The sequence below is a fragment of the Carex rostrata genome, chromosome 13 (assembly GCF_964058835.1).
Source record: "Carex rostrata chromosome 13, lpCarRost1.2, whole genome shotgun sequence".
NCBI classification, from domain to species: Eukaryota; Viridiplantae; Streptophyta; class Magnoliopsida; order Poales; family Cyperaceae; genus Carex; species Carex rostrata.
In genome coordinates this window covers 2640400-2658591 of record NC_135930.1, presented here as the reverse complement: position 1 = coordinate 2658591, position 18192 = coordinate 2640400, and the positions used below count along the sequence as shown (strand labels likewise).

Here is an 18192-nt window from a genome sequence, read left to right as displayed (position 1 = left end):
GCTACTAGTCAGACTAAATCAACATCTAAATGAAAATTTTCCAAGCTGTTCAATTGTGTTTTTTCTCTACTGACAGGGTCGTAGTGACAAGTGATAGGATGGATTTCTGAAAGCACGGCATGCATGTTCAGATTTGCTCCCCAAGTGAAACTATAAAGTAGCCAGCATGGAGTACATCCCTTTATGCCGTTGATGGAGAAAACAGAAGTATAAGACAGGTATTTTTGTGAATGAGGGTCATATAGGTACGTTATGCATTGTTTATATTTGTTCTATTAATAAGTTATTTAGAGACTTTAGACTGTTTTACCTCTACATAGAATATATTTAGAAAATGAAATTAGTGGAAAATGAAGACCAACTGAGAATCGGCAAAATAGGGTTTGGTTGAGTTAAAAGTAGGTTTGGCATTTTAATTTAAGTGAAAAAGCTTCTATCTTTGTGACTGAAATTCAAGTTAAGTTACCCAATAAACTGTTCTAGTAGGGTTTTCCCTCGTCAAAATCTTCTATCATTGTTCATTTGTCCATATGAGTAAGTCTCCTGTTTTGACAATTTGGGTTGATAATGAGTTTAGTCATATCAGAATCTGTTCAATTTGACTTCCAATTCAGGTCCTTGGTCATCTTGCTTTGTCCCTATTAATTGTTTGTTTCTTACATAATAGTATTAACCTTACTTCTATGTGGTGTGTACAACAACTCTTGGAAGCTTCAACTTTATCAAGTTATGCCCAATGGAGATGCTGCTCTGCTTGTGATTTGGAATTTTTTTGCAAGATAAGTTTCTTTTTTCAATATATAGTCATGTTAACCGAAGTAATATTATTCTGGTATTTAATGCATAGATGCTTGATGTTCAATACCTGCATGGAGATATTTAAAGTTGGTAGGTTTGAACCCCCATGAGACTAAATGGTATTCAACCCTTGAGACTAAAGTTGGTAGGTTTGAACCCCCATGAGACTAAAGTTGGTAGGTTTGAACCCCCATGAGACTAAATGGTACTAGCAAAGGTCCATCAGGTTTGGAGCTTGTAAATGTACCGATCTAAAACGAACTATAGTTGTGCCACAAAAACTGGGGTGGTATAGTATATGTGTGATGCCTCAAAGGCTACTAGTCAGACTAAATCGACATCTGAATGAAAATTTTCCAAGCTGTTCAATTGTATTTTTTCTGTACTTACAGGGCCGTAGTGGCAAGTCATAGGATGGATTTCTGAAAGCATGGGACGCTCATTCAGATCTGCTCCCGAAGTGAAACTATAATGTAGCCAGCATGGAGTACATCCCTTTCTGCCGTTGATGGAGAAAACAGAAGTATAAGACAGGTTATTTTATGCATGAGGATCTCGCAGGTACGTTATGCAATGTTTATATTTGTTCTATTAATTAGTTATTTAGAGACTTTAGATTGCTTTACCCTTACATAGAATATATTTAGGAACTGAAATTAGTGGAAAATGAAGACCAATTGAGAACCGGCAAAATAGGGTTTGGTTGAGTTAAAAGTTGGGGTTTGACATGCGAAATTTAGTGCAAAGCTTCTATCTTTGTGACTGAAATTCAAGTTAAGTTACCCTGTAAACTGTTCTAGTAGGGTTATCCCTCGTCAAAATCTTCTATCGTTGTTCATTGGTCCATGTAATTATGTCTCCTGTTTTGACAATTTTGGTTTCCAGTGAGGTAAGTAGTCATATCAGAATCTATTCAATTTCACTTCCAATTCAGGTCATTGGTCATTCTTCTTTGTCCCTATTGATTGTTTCTTTCTTACAGAAGAGTATTAACCTTACTTCTAAGTGGTGTGTACAACAACTCTTGCATGCTTCAACTTTATCCAGTTATGCCCAAGGAAGATGCTGCTCTGCTTGTGATTTGGAATTTTTTAGCAAGATAAGTTTCTTCTTTCAATATTTAGTCTTGTTAATTGAAGTAAGATTTTTTTGGTATTTAATGCATAGATGCTTCATGTTGAATACCTGCATGGAGATATTTAAAGTTGGTAGGTTTGAACCCCCATGAGACTAAATGGTATTCAACCCTTGTGTACCATCTAAGGTCCATCAGGTTTTGAGCTAGTAAATGCACCGTACTAAAACCAACTATAGTTGTACCTCAAAAACTGTGGTGGTATAGTATACTTGTGATGCCTCAAAGTCTACTAGTCAGACTAAATTGACATCTAAATGAAAATTTTCCAAGCTGTTCAATTGTGTTTTTTCTCTACTGACAGGGCCGTAGTGACATGTGATAGGATGGATTTCTGAAAGCACGGCATGCATGTTCAGATCTGCTCCCGATGTGAAACTGTAATGTAGCCAGCATGGAGTACATCCCTTTATGCCGTTGATGGAGAAAACAGAAGTATAAGACAGGTATTTTTATGCATAAGGATCACGCAGGTACGTTATGCATTGTTTATATTTGTTCTATTAATTAGTTATTTAGGGACTTTAGACTGCTTTACCCCTACAGAAAATATATTTAGGAAGTGAAATTAGTGGAAAATGAAGACCAACTGAGAACCGGCAAAATAGGATTTGGTTGAGTTAAAAGTAGGTTTGACATGGGAAATAAAGTGCAAAATCTTCTATCTTTGTGACTGAAATTCAAGTTAAGTTACCCAGTAAACTGTTCTAGGAGGATTATCCCACGTCAAAATCTTCTATCGTTGTTCATTGGTTCGTATGATTATGTCTCCAGTTTTGACAATTTGGGTTGCTAGTGAGTTAAGTAGTCATATCAGAATCTGTTCAATTTCACTTCCAATTCAGGTCATTGATCATCTTGCTTTGTCCCTATTAATTGTTTCTTTCTTACAGAAGAGTACTAACCATTCTTCTATGTGGTGTGTACAACAACTCTTGGAAGCTTCAACTTTATCAAGTTATGCCCAAGGGAGATGCTTCTCTGCTTGTGATTTGGAATTATTTTGCAAGGTAAGTTTCTTCTTTCAATATTTAGTCATGTTAACCGAAGTAAGATTTCTTCTTTCATTGGTTCGTATGATTATGTCTCCAGTTTTGACAATTTGGGTTGCCAATTTGGGTTGCCAGTGAGTTAAGTTGTCATATCAGAATCTGTTCAAATTCACTTCCAGTTCTGGTCATTGGTCATCTTGTTTTGTCCGTATTAATGGTATTCAATCCTTGTGTACCAGCAAAGGTCCATCTGGTTTTGATCTAATAAATGTACCGAGCTAAAACCTACTATAGTAGTACATCTAAAACTATTGTGGTATAGTATACTTGTGATGCCTCAATTGCTACTTGTCAGACTAAATCGACATTCGAATGAAAATTTTCCGTGGAGTTCAATTGTGTTTTTTCTTTACTGGCAGGGCCATAGTGACAAGTCATAGGATGGATATCTGAAAGCACGGGTTGTGACAAATTATGAAATGGAAACCCTGCCAGAATAGTTGACTACAATAATGGCATAGAAGCTAGAGATCAGGGGTTGTACTGAGAGGTTGCTGTCGAAGATTGTAAGCCAAGAAGAAACTGGTTTTGAGAGGATCAAATTCAAGCACATTCCCAATGTGACTATCAACAAGAAAACATTCCTATCAGGTGCACTAGTTGATTATGATCACAGCTAAGGTTGTAAACTAAGAATATACTCTGATGCTGGGTAATTATAATTTTTCCGTGTTAAGTTTTTACTTTTTAGTATGATTTTTATGTGAAGCATGCATTGTTTATTTGATAATCAATGATCTTTTTCTTTTAAAGTGTAGGTATCAAATATGCAACATTCGAATGCCTGGATCACTAGGCTTGGAACAGAAAGATGCAAACACATTTGCAACATGGGTATGCTGGAATTGTAGTTTTATTTTTCATCATAAGATTTTCACAATGTAACCAAGAGTTTTGATATTTTATTCCACTGAAAACGCAGCATATAAATTATTTAAATTATGATAATTGCATCAACAACTATACCGAGCCAACAAAGTGGTAATTTACACTTCTGCCCTCCCTTTTCATTTAGTACATTCAAGCACCTGAATATTGGATGTAGATTGTAACAGTCATGATCAGTAATGCACAAATTTAGTACAAGGCATGCAGAATGGAAAACCTCCAAATTTTAATTTTTAATTTTTTTTTTAATAACAGTCCATCTAACTTGTGTTTGGAATTTGGATTCTGTCCAAATGGACTTGAATACATGAAATTATTCCTATTGATATAAATAAAACTTGTAGTCCAAGCCTCCAAGAATAAAGAAAAAAGGAAAACATGTTGGTTGAAGTAGTTGTAATCTTTTTATTATATTTACAAGCATAAGGGTCTTTCTGCTGACAATCTCGTAGCGACTCTTTATATGCTACTTACAAGAAGATACTGTTCAGTTTCACCACCAATTATAAGCACAGGGTCAGGTCAGAGATGATGTGACAACAAGAAGAAGCTTATTCTTGCCAATACTCTTTTTGTTCAGGTAAATCGATTCCTCACCTGGTCTAACTAGCTTAGCTTTATATTAATTATAATATATTTGATTCATTTTTTTTATCTACTTTTAATGTGGAGAGACAAGTGTAGTGGGTACAGATTCAAATTTCAGTACCTATTGATTTAGCTTACAACTACAAAAAGAACCTATGCAAATGATTTTTTTCCATAACAGTACGGTACTGAACTGAACTTGGTTTTTGAGTAGCATGTTCTTGTCTGTTTTTGGCCCCCTCATTCATCTACTATGAAAGAAGTATGAACTATTTCAGGCCAGCTATCTCAAATAGAACCGTATCACAATTATCTGATTCATAACATGAGTACAATATTTCTGGAAGCAGTCATAGCGGTTTAGTTTTTGTACATTATTTTGGTTTTATAATTAACCAACTGATAAATGTTCAATACAAAACTGAGAGATATATAGCTGTATTGAAGCACTTAAATGATGATTTTTTCAATAGGTTTATCTAAGCAATATGTTTTGGTTAATTTGAGCATTTGGTGCACACTATATACAAGTATCAGCAGTACAAAACTAGGGTCTTCTTAAATTAACCAAGCTTCTTTGTGAGCTTAATTAAAAAACTCATCGAATTGGTTTTAAGCGACGCATCCAAATTGTTGAAACAAATCTACTTCACGAGTGATCATGCAAAATTATAAATTTTCAAACTAATTTAATATAAAGTCAAGCGGACAAAAAATGATGAAAAATGAACACATTAAAATTAATTATAAACCATCTTTTTTTTACCGCTTGACTTTATGCTAAATTAGTTCAAAACTTCATAAATTTGTAAATGCATCACTCGTGAAGTAGATTGGTTTCAATGGTTTGGATGTATCTTTCGAAACCAATTCAATAGGTTTTTGAATTAAGCTCACAAAGGGACTTGGTGAGCTTAAGAACACCCTAATTCTACACCAAGTATCAGTACTAAACAACTGATTTAAGTTTTCTCTTTGTGTGAAGATGCCAATGTTAAAATCTGCAAAAGGACAGTGTTGATGGTAAAATAATTCACTTGGAAAGGATCGCTTTTCAAATATTTATACATGTTTCACAGTTGTATGATGTGAATTATGCAATGCAAGTAATAAATCCTAAATTGCACTCAATTTGGTTGCAAGTGTACAACCTTGTCGATTATGTGAATTATGAACAATGATATAATTAATATTTCCAAAGAAGTTCCTTTTTATTTTGCATATTATGATGATTATGATTAATTGGACTAAATTGACAATTTGAATATTGCTTTCTCAAATTAAGCTAAAAGATAAAAAAAATATTGTATTTTCATTCTACTTACAAACTAGTTTTGTACTAATTTTCGTGCTGAATATCATTCCATGTTTCACAAAATTCTGTCAATATATGGACCATTAAAAAAATTTAATTCACATGATGGATGGTAAAATTTGTATCAATGTTTTTATCATTTTTCATTAGTATGATATGCATAAAATATAAGTTATATTTTAATTGTTATATTTCAACAATATTGGGATTTCTATAAAGAGTAAGGCTTGGGTGCTATGCATAGCATAAGGCCATCTGTGCTACGGCCTTAAAAATCTATCAAATAAACTTCAAACTTTGATTTAATTAGCTCAGTAGATTGGTTATATAATGAACTTGTAGAATACCAAACTTTAATATTTATGAAATTTTCTTACTACTTTTTATGATTTATGAAAGATGACAAACAATGACTTCAAAATAAAATGAAATTGTCAATATTTTAGGTCATTTTTTTATCATATTTCATAAATCATAAAAAAATAGTAAAAAAATTTCAAAAATAGTAAAAAGTAGTATTCTACAAGTTTATTACATACCAATTTATTGAGTTACGAAAATTGAAGTTTGAAGTTTATACGATAAGTTAATGAGGTCGTAGCACGGATGACCTTATGCTATCCATAGCACCCAAACTTTACTCTTGTATAAAATAGAGGGGTATAATATAAAAAGTATCTGACATGAAATATGAGTGTTAAGTATATATCCATGCATCCTATGAAACAAATTTGAACCTTATTTTCTCCTGAGAATCAGTGGTAGAAAAGAAAGAAAATAAAAAATAGGATGAGAAAATAAAATTGCTGTTAATCTCTCTGCAGTCTCTGCAGTGTCAAAGATAAATATCAAATGAAAGAGACCTTCATATCTTTACCTTAACCATAAATCAGGAAAACAATTTTTCACAGATAATTTATTAATTATAGAACTTATTATTAAATAATAAAGGGAAAGAACGATAGTGCTGGAGTTTTTCTATGGCATAGGATCCGAAAAAAAATTCAGATCCAAATTTTGAAGCTGAAATTAATTTTTTGGGCTCCAAGTGTTTTCTGTTTTAGAAAAAAAATTTAAAAAATATCTCAGATACTGTGTCAGAAAAAATCTCAGCACTATTTATATTTCAAAAAACACACGATAGTGCTGGAGTCTAGATAATGAAACAATGATCAAATTACAGAACACTAATTGGAATTGATTTAAAACATTAAAATATGTTTATCTGAATGAACTTAAAATGTTTGACGAAAGTGGCAGTTCCTTGGTTAATCAAACCATCATTGATTAACAGTAGGGGTACCATGTGATTCCTCAAGCACCAATGATACCATTCATGTCTGCACTTCAGTTCCCCGTAGCCGGATTTCCTATGGGAGCTCTTATCGGATCCAAAACCTCAGTTTAGCCAAACCAGTCCGATCGGAAACACAATAGAATGAAGCAAAGAAATCAAAAGCACTAGGCTGGGAAATTAGAAAGACCGAGAAAGCAAAAGAAGCCTAAAGATCTCGTTGAAGCCCAAAAGAAGCAAAAGAGTTTTAGAGAGAAGGTTAAAGACCAAAATGATAAATAAATAAAGTCCCAAGGAGATGCAAAAACCGAACAAAAAAAAAACAGGTTTATACCAAAGACCCTGGCGGCTTTCTGAATTCACAGACAAGTCCTTTTGAGCTGATAACTTACCAACTCAGCCTTAAAAATTATGAAATTGATTCAAAACACTCAGAATTATGTATAGAAGCTCCTGAAGATCCTAAAAATACAGAAATACCCTCAGGCTTTAGATATTCAAATAAATTCCAGAAAATGTCCAATAGATTCATAAAAGTCATATATATTATTTAAACCCAATCATGTAAATTTGAGGAGACATTAGGGGTCTTACTTAAACCCAATCATGTAAATCATGTAAATTTGTTTTAGAGGGGGATATATAAAATTCCCCCTAAAAACAATTAAACCATTGTCTGCAGAAAGAGTCTTACTTAAACCCAATTTAGCCCTAAATACCATTTGGTTCAGAAATTAGGTCCATAGTTAACACAAATTGGCCTACAATTATGACTTTTATATGTGATCTAATAACATACTTCTATTTTTCTATTTGAAAAGGTTGCCTCGTTCAATGGAGAGAACAGAGCTGTCTCACTCTATGACAAACACATAAGTAAGACCTACCAAGCCACTGCAAAAGAAGGTGCTGCTAACGGGTTTGGCATGGGATCTGTTTTCCTAATCATCTTTGCTAGTTATGGTCTTGCCATATGGTATGGTGGTCAGCTCATTATAAACAAAGGATACAGTGGAGGCACAGTTATTAGTGTTTTATTGGCAGTCCTCATTGGTGCTTCGTAAGTCTTGTTTTCCTTCCGTTATTTGTTTTTCAAACTTTTTCTTTCTGTTATTTGTTTCTAAAAGGCAAACAAGATACTATAACTCTTGTGCTTTTGTACTGGCTTCCTTGCGATACCAGCCCTAGTACAAAAACGAGAGCAAGATGAAAATTTTGTGTGGATAATATAAGCCATCCCAAAATATTACCTTCTAGGCTCATTGGTATGTAGTTGTGGTCCTCTGGAAAAAGTATGCCAGGAACTATTTTAATCTACTAACTGTGAAAATAGAAAAAGATGAGCGTCCTGGATAAATCAACCAAAATCCTTCTCTAGTTTTTCCATATACCATCTGCAAACTTGAATTTAGCACTGTAATAATCTCTCCTTTTTCTTTTACATATGAAATAAGGTTTCTGGGCAATGCAGCTCCTTGTGTGACTGCTTTTGCTGAAGACCAGACCGCAGCATATTGGATGTTTGAAACAATCAAGAGAAAGCCGGATATTGATGCATATGATGAAAGTGGTGTTACCTTGGAAAAAATGAATGGTGATGTCGAGCTGAGAGATGTGTATTTTAGTTATCCTACAAGACCCGAGCAGCTAATATTTAATGGATTCTCATTGAGAGTTGACAGCGGTATGTAGTGAGCTAAACATATTGTGATTGGAAAAATCATTAGCCTAATGATAAAATCAGAATAATTAAACACTGCACCAAATAATTATGATACCAAAATCGAGTGTGTAGCAATGTTGAATGGTTGTCTTAAATAAATTTGGTGATTCGAGGTGAACTTTTTTAATGTTGGTTCTCCTATAATCAGGATCCCAAGTACTTCAATAATTTCACACCACTAGCCTAATAATGAAACCTCAACTGTTGCAGTTATGTACTGTACTAATCCATACTGAATCAAACAATTATAGTAAAATTGAGTGTAGAAATGGTGAATTATCCTTTTAAGGAAGTTTGATATTTTAGCTCTTTTGCAAGTAGTTAATCAATGACACTGAGAAGGATCCCGCAGAAGAAAAAAAATGATAATCTAATATGGAATTGGGGTTTGAATTTGTCACATAATAGGTACTACAATGGCTATAGTAGGAGAAAGTGGGAGTGGGAAATCCACAGTTATAAGTTTGGTAGAGAGATTCTACGACCCACAAGCAGGAGAGGTTCTAATAGATGGTGTTAATATAAAAACATTGAAGCTTGGTTGGATTAGAGAAAAAATTGGGCTTGTTAGCCAAGAGCCACTGTTGTTTATGACAACTATCAAGGACAATATATTGTATGGCAAAGAGGGAGCCACGCTAGAAGAGGTCACACAAGCTGTTGAGCTGGCAAATGCTGCCAATTTCATTGACAAATTGCCTGATGTAAGTAACTCAGACCTAATAATATATTTGCTTCCTTTTTCCTATTAAATACTCAAGTTTCAATATTTGTTCTGTACACAACTTGTTAATAATATAACAAATCAATTTTAACAGCCAATATGTTTATATTAATCCTGTCCAGGGGCTAGATACTATGGTTGGTCAGCGTGGGGCTCAACTTTCAGGGGGTCAGAAGCAGAGGATTGCAATTGCAAGAGCTATCTTGAAAAACCCTAAGATCTTATTGCTTGATGAAGCCACAAGTGCATTGGATGTTGAGTCAGAGAGGATTGTGCAAGAGGCATTAGACAAAATAATGGTAGAGAGAACCACTCTTGTTGTGGCGCACCGTCTAAGCACCGTGAGAAATGCTGATCGCATTTCGGTCGTGCACGAGGGTAAAATTGTAGAACAAGGTGAATAAAATTCTAATTCATTTTCCAAAACTTCAATATTTGAAAAAAACTACGAGTGTTACTAGACAGTTTCCAAATTCTCATCCCTGTTGAAGTGCAAACAAATGTTTACTATATTCTGTGCTATTTTGACAAACAGTCTCTATTTATTTTTCTGGGTATACATGTCAATTGGCACTTTTGCAACAAAAAATTGGTGAAAAATCCAATTGCCAAATTCAACCAATGAAGTAATTGGTATACAATATTGAAGATAATTATCATCCTTTCCCATAATTATTTAATTATGAAGGTCCCCATGATGAGTTGACAAAAGATCCAGATGGTGCTTACTCCCAACTAATTCTCCTCCAAGAAGCTAGTCATGAGGGCAAAGATCATCATCATGTGTCTACAAGCAAATCATATAGCCATAGCGCATCTTTGAAACGCTCGCTCAGCCGTCGCTTGTCAGGAGCGAGCAGCAAACACCTTTCCTTCAACCTTCCCTTCACCACTCCTGGTCTAACACCAGATGATGAAGATGCCGATGAAGGTTATGGCGACAAAAGTGCTCCTAAAAAGGCACCTGTGGGTCGACTGATGAGTTTGAATAAGCCAGAATTTCCTGTTTTAATCATGGGCTCAATATCAGCTGCAGTACATGGTGTACTGTTCCCCATGTCTGGACTGATCATAGCAAGTGCAATAGAAGCATTTTTCCAACCACCACACAAATTGAGGAAGGACACAAGTTTTTTAATGAGGAAGGACACAAATTGAGGAAGGACACAATAGATACCCTTTTTTTAATGAGGGTTACGATCAAGCCACCCGATACTCTTTTCAAACTCCTGTTATTACAACAAATGATTTTTTCTATTTGAGTTTGAAATCCATGACCTCCCACATTAGAGGACATGTGGCTTTGCCAATGAACCAAATGCGAGATCTTTCGCCATAATAATCAATAGATACTCCTAAATCATTAATTGAGGATACCAAATTTACATTAATCTTAGATGTATTATCTAAAAAAAATTTAATTCAGAATATGAAGTTCACATTAATCTTAGACGTATAATCTAAAAAAAACGTTAATTCAGAATATCTAGTTCACATTAATCTTAGACATATTATCGAAAAAAAAATATTAATTTAGGATATCAAGTTTACATTAATCTTAGACGTATTATCCAAAAAAACATTGACAGAGATTATTTTTCTTCATGCAGCGCACGAGTCATATGCAATCCTGTTTTGAATCTATTGTCAATGCGCTGCGTGAAGTAAAAACTGTAGTGTTGTTAAATCTTTCTCCAAGTTTTCTGGTGAGGCTCACTTCATTGATTCACGATTAATTAGTGCCCATTCATTTAAACTAATTATACTTCTTGGAAACACATAATGCATCATTTTTTTTTAGTAATAATTGAAGCAACTAACCAATTAATCCCTTGTGGTGAAAGACAGGATGTTGTTTCCATCTCGTGATTCAAGTCAGATGGTCTCCGTTTAGGAAGGTGTGTGACAACTCCTGCTTTCAAATTTCCTGAACAGTAATCCAACAAAAGCCAATTAGTATGATGACTTGCCTTACAGTTTTAATAGAATAAGCATTACAACACAACCCATTTCTTTCTTTCCACACATTCCAACAGAGAGCACACACTGTAATCAAGCAAGCCTGTTGCTGTTCTCAAGGTAAATGCAATACCTACAGAACGAGATCCTCAAAAGAATTCCATCCCCTATGAACATCTTAGAATGCATCCATCCGAAACTAAATATTTTATCTCTATGTACATAAGGTGGATTCCTCTTGCTCATTACAGAAATGACATGTTTGTATTTCCAATCCATCCCTTAGTTACTAGTACAGAATTTGTCAGATTTTAGTTAGGAGTTAGTTGGCTTATCAGGTCGGGTTGGAAAGATCTGTTAATCCAAATTGTATTTCCTTTCTATCTTAGTATCGCCTATAAATAGGCTTCATTTGTACCAGTTCGGATCGTGGAATAAAATGAAATTTTGAATAGTTTATTATTTCATTTTTACTTTTCTGTATCTAGTTCTTATTTTTCTTAGAAATTAGCTCGATTCTTTAGATTTTCTGTGTACTTCTACTGTTTGTGAGCATCTCTACATCAGGGGTGTTACATAATATGTTCTTGCCCCAAGGCATGGTGACATGTGAGCTCTTCTCAATAATTTTGGAGCCAGCGAATTGAGGAGAGAAAAGTGTGGGTTGTGGGTCCGGGTCCGAAATTGGTTTTCAGAAGGAAGCATCACTTCGTACAATGCTACATACTGTTGATCTTTTGGTAGTAGCCTACAACAAGCCTCAGTCTATTCTCCGGAAGGGCTAAAGCGAGATTTAGAAAGGTGTATCAACAATGAATGAGGATATTAGTTACAAAATATTGGTTTGTTATTTATAACAGAGAGAGCAGAGGAGAGAAGGGGGGGGGGTTGATTTCAGTCATTTAATAACAGAGGAGCCTCAGTAGTCAGTCTATTCTTTGCCAGAACCACGCACAAAAAAAGCATGTAATCTCAACCGTTCAATGTGGGTCCTACATTTTCCTCTTTAGTATTTCTATTGATCTAATTTCATTTTCTTTTCACATCTAATAATATTTATGGACAACACAATATCTATTTATAGAAACTTGACACTATTAAAATTCCGTTCATGAGTACTATCTTAATAAATTATCTAACATTTATCATTTTGTTTTTAATATTTAAAATAGTTGTAGCTAATATTTGATAGGGTTTAGGATTTAGAGTTTATGGAATTATTTGATATGGAAAATTGAACCAAGCACCTAGATTATGTTATTTTAAGGAAGCGTCTAATTGTCCACAGACTTTTGTCCACCATTTGTCTACAGCTTTAACTTGTGCGAATACTGTAAAATTACTTTTACATGCTTTATAATTATACAATATATCACATAAAATGTATCAGTTAAAAACAAAACATTCAGCAACTATTTGAAGTGGTCCCATGATAGTTATAAATACATTGCAACTTGCACAATAGGAGAAAAAAAATTTGTAATTTCAAACTGTAATTTCAAAAACTACAGTTATAGAAAATTATTGGCAGTTAGTGTTAGTTATTAACAATTATTTTGACAAAAAACATGATAAAAGACAAAATTAAATTTTCCGATTTTTTTTCTTGAATTCACACAAATAAATCATCAAAATAATGAATACTATAAAATTGACCACTTTAACTATAAAAATAATATGTACAAACTATAAAATTATAGACATGCAAAATTCACAGATGAAAACGATAAAGTAAAATGTTGAAAAATATCAATTTTCAATACTATAAAAATCTCAAGTTAAACTGTGAAATGAAAAGGTAAAAACTATAAAATTACAAAATTGTAAAATTAGCAGATTAAATAAAATTTAAAAAATATCAATTTGCAATACTGTAAAATTGTAAACTTAAACTGTGAAAATAAAAAGTAAAAACTATAAATTTAAAATAATGTAAAATTAGCTGATGAAAACGATTAAACTACAAATTAAAAAACATAAATTTTCAATACTATCAAATTGTGAAAATAAAACGTAAAAACTATAAAATTTCAATAATTTAAAATAAGCATATGAAAAGGATAAAATAAACTGTAAAAAAATACAAAATTTCAACTTAAACTACAAACATAAAACATACAACTTACAAACAATCAATACTGTAAAATTTCTAAATCTAAACTATAAATCAATTCCATGTATACTGTAAAATTTCTGAATCTAAACATACATACATCATTTGTTTAACAAAACAACAATATTCACCACACACAATATCTGTTCAACACAAACCATATTATTCACCATAAAATAGCAAACCTAATTATATCATTCAACATCCAGAATATCATAAAAAAAACTAGCGTTCTTCGAAATACCATCCTGCAAAAAAATAAAAATAAATAAATAAGGTTATAAAACTGTGAACTATATCTTATAAAACACTCTGCATATCATGTAAAACTGTAAACTATATCCTGTAAAATTGTGGGGACCGAATCTGTGAAAATCAATTAAATGGAAGGAAGATTTAAAAGAGGAAGGAAATCACCTCCGCAGGAAGATAATCTGATCGGAAAGGAAGTTTTTGAAAATGAGATTTAAAAAGAAAAGAGATGATCGGGAATGAAGATTTAAATACGTGCAATCTGATAAGGTTTTGAATTTTCATTGGAATGTGGGGACTAAATCTGTGAAAATCAGTTAAACGGAAGTGGATAAGGACTGTGGACAGATGGTGGACAAAGGTCAGTGGAGAAAGACCTTTTCTTTAATTTAAAAGAAAAATGATAATGCATGATTTTTTGAAGGTGCTTCTTCTATTTATTGAGAAGAATTATTTTTTACTCTAATTTAATTTCCATCTGATGCAAAATTAGTTGTATAAACCCACAAAAAAATTTCATATGCACTGGCTTTCACTTACATTGATGGTTATTAATTAATTAATTGTTTGTGGGGGATTCAAGGTCTTATCTTTATATTTTGGTTAACAAAATTAATGTTTCTTTCCAAAATTATTTACTTCAATCAACCTTAAAAAAAATTAGTTACTTCAATACATGTTATCACTACATATGTTAGAGTAAAACATATATTTGCCACAAAACGGAACAGTTTTATAAATTAATAAGTATGCAAAGTCAATCGGATATCAATATCAATATGTTATTGCCACAAGGCATTGAGACAGCAAGGGAGCTCTTATAAGAGAAGGAAGAATACTACTGTATTTTTATTACTGTATTGTACAATTAATATATGTGTACATGCAGTATGTATGTAGTACCTGAAACTTTTTATCCATGTTTATTGCTCGTTGTGCAAATATTTTGGATGTGCTAAAACAATTAAAAAAACGCTTAATTGTTTGATGCTAAAACAATAAATATATATCTTTGAAATCGGTCCTAATGTAATAGATGTGGTTTTTAAAAAAATGAAAATACATCTACAAATTTAGTTTTCTAATTTGAATAGTGCTTGATATTTTGAAAATATCAAATAAATGTATTTTTGAAAAAAAAAAATATTACATGTATAAGTACTAGTTAAGTAGGCTATGTTTAAATTTAGGTTCAGCTATTGATTTGATTCAACTTAATTAGTTTTTAATTTGTTAACATGATGCATTACAATTTGTTTGCTATAAGTTTTTGATTTATACTTATTAACACCATATGCATGTATGTATGCCATGGCAGATAAAGTTTATCCATACTAATTTATTTATTTCCATAAATAGATAGGCCTAAATCTGACAGCTGTTCCTTTCACCTTGTAAGAATAATTAAGTTTAGAACATAGAAAAAAAATTATTAATTAGGGACAAAAGTGGTATAACACTAGAAAAGATTCATTATGCCCTCAATATTTGAAAATGAGCCCTCAAAATAGCGCTAATAAAAATACACTTTCGATTACTACAAAAATGCCAAAATTGGAGTACACCAAGAGTACCTTTCCTATGCCTATACCAAAAGTATCATTTCTATGCCTATACCAAAAGTATCCTTTTTTATAACTCTTTAGTCGGTACATCGTCATAGCATCATCCAGTTTTCTTCTCTCACAAGTTGAAAAGTAGTGATCATATTGACCACAGATTTTGCATTATCGTTAATTTCACCTTTTATGAATTGTAAGTTTTACTATTAAAATTATTGCGTTCTAATGTTTGCTATGAGTACACAAATTTTCTGACACAAAAGTAAAAGTAATTAGAAACAATTTAAAACTACATAATAATTGTTTCACCATCTGCCGTAAAGGATAGGGGGAATTTCACGTATACCCCTCAAAAACTTCAAAATTACATATTCCCTCCTCTAAAATTTGAAATTACATATTTCCTCCTCTAAACAAAAATAAAAATACAAAGTTGGTTGCAGGGTAGACGACAGTGAAGGTAGTTTTTAATAATTACATTATAATTAAATTGAAACTAATTATATGATATAAATAAAATAATATTGTAAGAGTTGAAAGGTGAATAGGATAAATTTAAATCTTTAGAGACAAAAAAAATGAAAGGTGAATAGGATAAATAAAGAAATTGTCCCTAAATTAAAACTCAATATAAACCAAAAGATGAATGAGATAAATTTAAATTTTTACAGACAAAAAAAATTATATTTATTTTTTAGGATAAATAAAGAAATTGTCTCTAAATTAAAACTCAATATAAACCAACCAGTAATGAATCGATACAACTAATTAAAATTAAAATACTGAAAAAACGATAAATGTGAGATACTTACTTTCTTCAGTGTCAAGGTTGTTAATTATAAATAGTAATTGCCTTGTCAAATTTAGATGTGAGGGAATCAAACCAGATATAAAAGGAAATCAGATTAAAAAAGGAAAATGTATGTGACCCAGACAAATGACTTGGGCACTAATTAATTAATCTATTAATAGCAGGATTATTTTCACCGCCTCAATTTCTATTGCCTCTATATATATCAAGCACCCCAACGTTCATTACATCTGCTTTGATTGTTTCTCGCTCTCTTAGTCTTGCATGCCCTCTCTGTTTTCAATAACAGGCCCCCTTCCGCAGAATAAACTGAGTGTCAGACTCAATCTAGGTTAGTGAACAAACAATCTCTTCTCCAACTTAGTTTTCTTCAACTTCTTTCAAGTTCCCAAGGTATTTCTTGCAAGCCATCTTTGTTCAGAATTTTCTTGTTTATTTTTTTTGGGGAATTTTGTGTTGCCGTGGATATTTTTTGTTTTTCAATCTTCATTTTCATATAAGAATATAAAACTGTATGGTCTCTAATGTGGGGGTCATGAATTTGAAATCTAGATGGAAATAATCTTTTGTTCTATTAACAACGTATGGAATTTGGAGGCTTTGAAAAAGAAAAAAATAGAATATTAAAATGTCAGAAGTGAGAGTCGAACCCATGCCCTCTCACGAGGATCATAACTCAAACAAAAATTGTTCTTCCATCCAAGATTTTTAACATTCTCTAATTTAATGATTATATTGTATTATTTTAAAGTATAAACTGCATTGTTAATTTGATTTTTAATTTTAGATTATTAAAATGTTATTCTCATTTTGAAAGCCATTTTTTGTTGTTTTCCGCATGTCTATTTTTTAAAGTTGAATTAAGGAGTTCTTCGTTATTTTTAAGAAAGACAACTATACATAATTTGCATTCACTTCATCTAAATTCAATTCTCCGTTCTTAAGCAGGAACCCTTGCAATCTTTGACAAATGGAGAACTTTTATGCTTTGATAAATCTACCATCTAAACCAGAGGAGTTTTCCCTTCCACCTCACTTTTACATATCAGACCAAGGTCAATCTTCATCATCGTCTGCTCCAGTGCCTTGCCTCCAGGGGTCTCCTTCTACCTCAAGAAGAGATCCCAAACTAGAATCTAAGTGTGACCATTGTGGCAAGGGATTCAAGACGGACCAAGCCAAGTTTGGCCACATGAGAATCCATCAAGACAAAAGCTTGAAGGGTACTCTCAAAAGGCCAGCTGATCACCTTCTCCCTTATAGATGGGCCTCAACTAGAAAGCGCGTCCGGAAACCCGTGATAGACATGAACAGCCTGGAGGATGTCGTGGCTGTTCTTACTTTGATGGAGATGTCACGCTCAAAATCAAATGACTCGTGGAGGACCATGGAATCTGATCCATTGGATGAGAAGAAGCATGCCTCTGAAAACTGCAACAGGAGTTTCCCTTCGGACCAGGCTTTAGTCGAGCATGGCTCCAGTCACAAAAAGAAGAGGAAGAATGAAGCAATTCAGGAACCGACTGAAGTACTAAAGAATGGTGAAGTGCAGAAGAGTCGGAAGAGGAAGAGGAAGGTGAAAAGCGAAAGCGGGTCCCATGTGTGTGAGGTTTGCAATGAGAGTTATGCTACGGGGCAGCAGCTAGGTGGGCACAAGCGGGCTCATTACAAAAAGAAACTGATCAGTACGACCAGTGAGGTGCCAAATGGTCAAGCTGACATGGCACAGAATGCTGTTAATGAATGCCTCTAGGCTGAAGGCAGAACGCGTTTCATATTAGCTTATAATTAAGTAGCAGTATAATGGAGTCTGTTGCGGTAGTTTTATTTTTCCATTGGAAATTAAGACAAATGATTTTATTTTAATGGAGTCTGTAGTGGTCTGTAGTTTTTTTTTTTTTTGGAATTAATGGGAAGAGTTTGCACTTTGCTATTAATTATAACTAATTACAAGTGCATGTTTTGTAAGTTCAGTTAG

General features: G+C 33.0%; 2 protein-coding genes and 1 long non-coding RNA gene across 3 annotated transcripts; all 3 read left to right on the top strand.

The window, feature by feature from the left end:
• The first annotated feature begins 3438 nt into the window (after positions 1–3438).
• Positions 3439–3961, top strand: LOC144564683 (uncharacterized). The gene is made up of 3 exons (XR_013514700.1): positions 3439–3637; positions 3744–3819; positions 3908–3961. It is a non-coding gene; the product is annotated as an uncharacterized LOC144564683 (long non-coding RNA).
• A 3139-nt stretch (positions 3962–7100) lies between these two features.
• On the top strand, positions 7101–10675 carry LOC144564464 (ABC transporter B family member 4-like). The gene is made up of 6 exons (XM_078314061.1): positions 7101–7178; positions 7892–8130; positions 8525–8754; positions 9202–9497; positions 9640–9913; positions 10206–10675. Exons 1-6 carry the CDS (start codon positions 7101–7103, stop codon positions 10673–10675), a joined length of 1587 nt encoding a protein of 528 aa, XP_078170187.1.
• A 6509-nt stretch (positions 10676–17184) lies between these two features.
• On the top strand, positions 17185–17967 carry LOC144564463 (zinc finger protein ZAT3-like). Its single transcript, XM_078314060.1, has one exon. The coding sequence runs from the start codon at positions 17185–17187 to the stop codon at positions 17965–17967; it is 783 nt and encodes a 260-aa protein (XP_078170186.1).
• The last annotated feature ends 225 nt before the right edge of the window (positions 17968–18192 follow it).

Bases quoted from the DNA above. Each gene is read 5' to 3' on its own strand.
- LOC144564464 (XM_078314061.1), top strand. From the start codon at position 7,101: ATGATACCATTCATGTCTGCACTTCAGTTCCCCGTAGCCGGATTTCCT. The intron at 7,179-7,891 runs GTTTAGCCAAAC...CTATTTGAAAAG, and splicing joins TTATCGGATCCAAAACCTCA to GTTGCCTCGTTCAATGGAGA. The intron at 9,498-9,639 runs GTAAGTAACTCA...AATCCTGTCCAG, and splicing joins TCATTGACAAATTGCCTGAT to GGGCTAGATACTATGGTTGG.
- LOC144564463 (XM_078314060.1), top strand. From the start codon at position 17,185: ATGGAGAACTTTTATGCTTTGATAAATCTACCATCTAAACCAGAGGAG.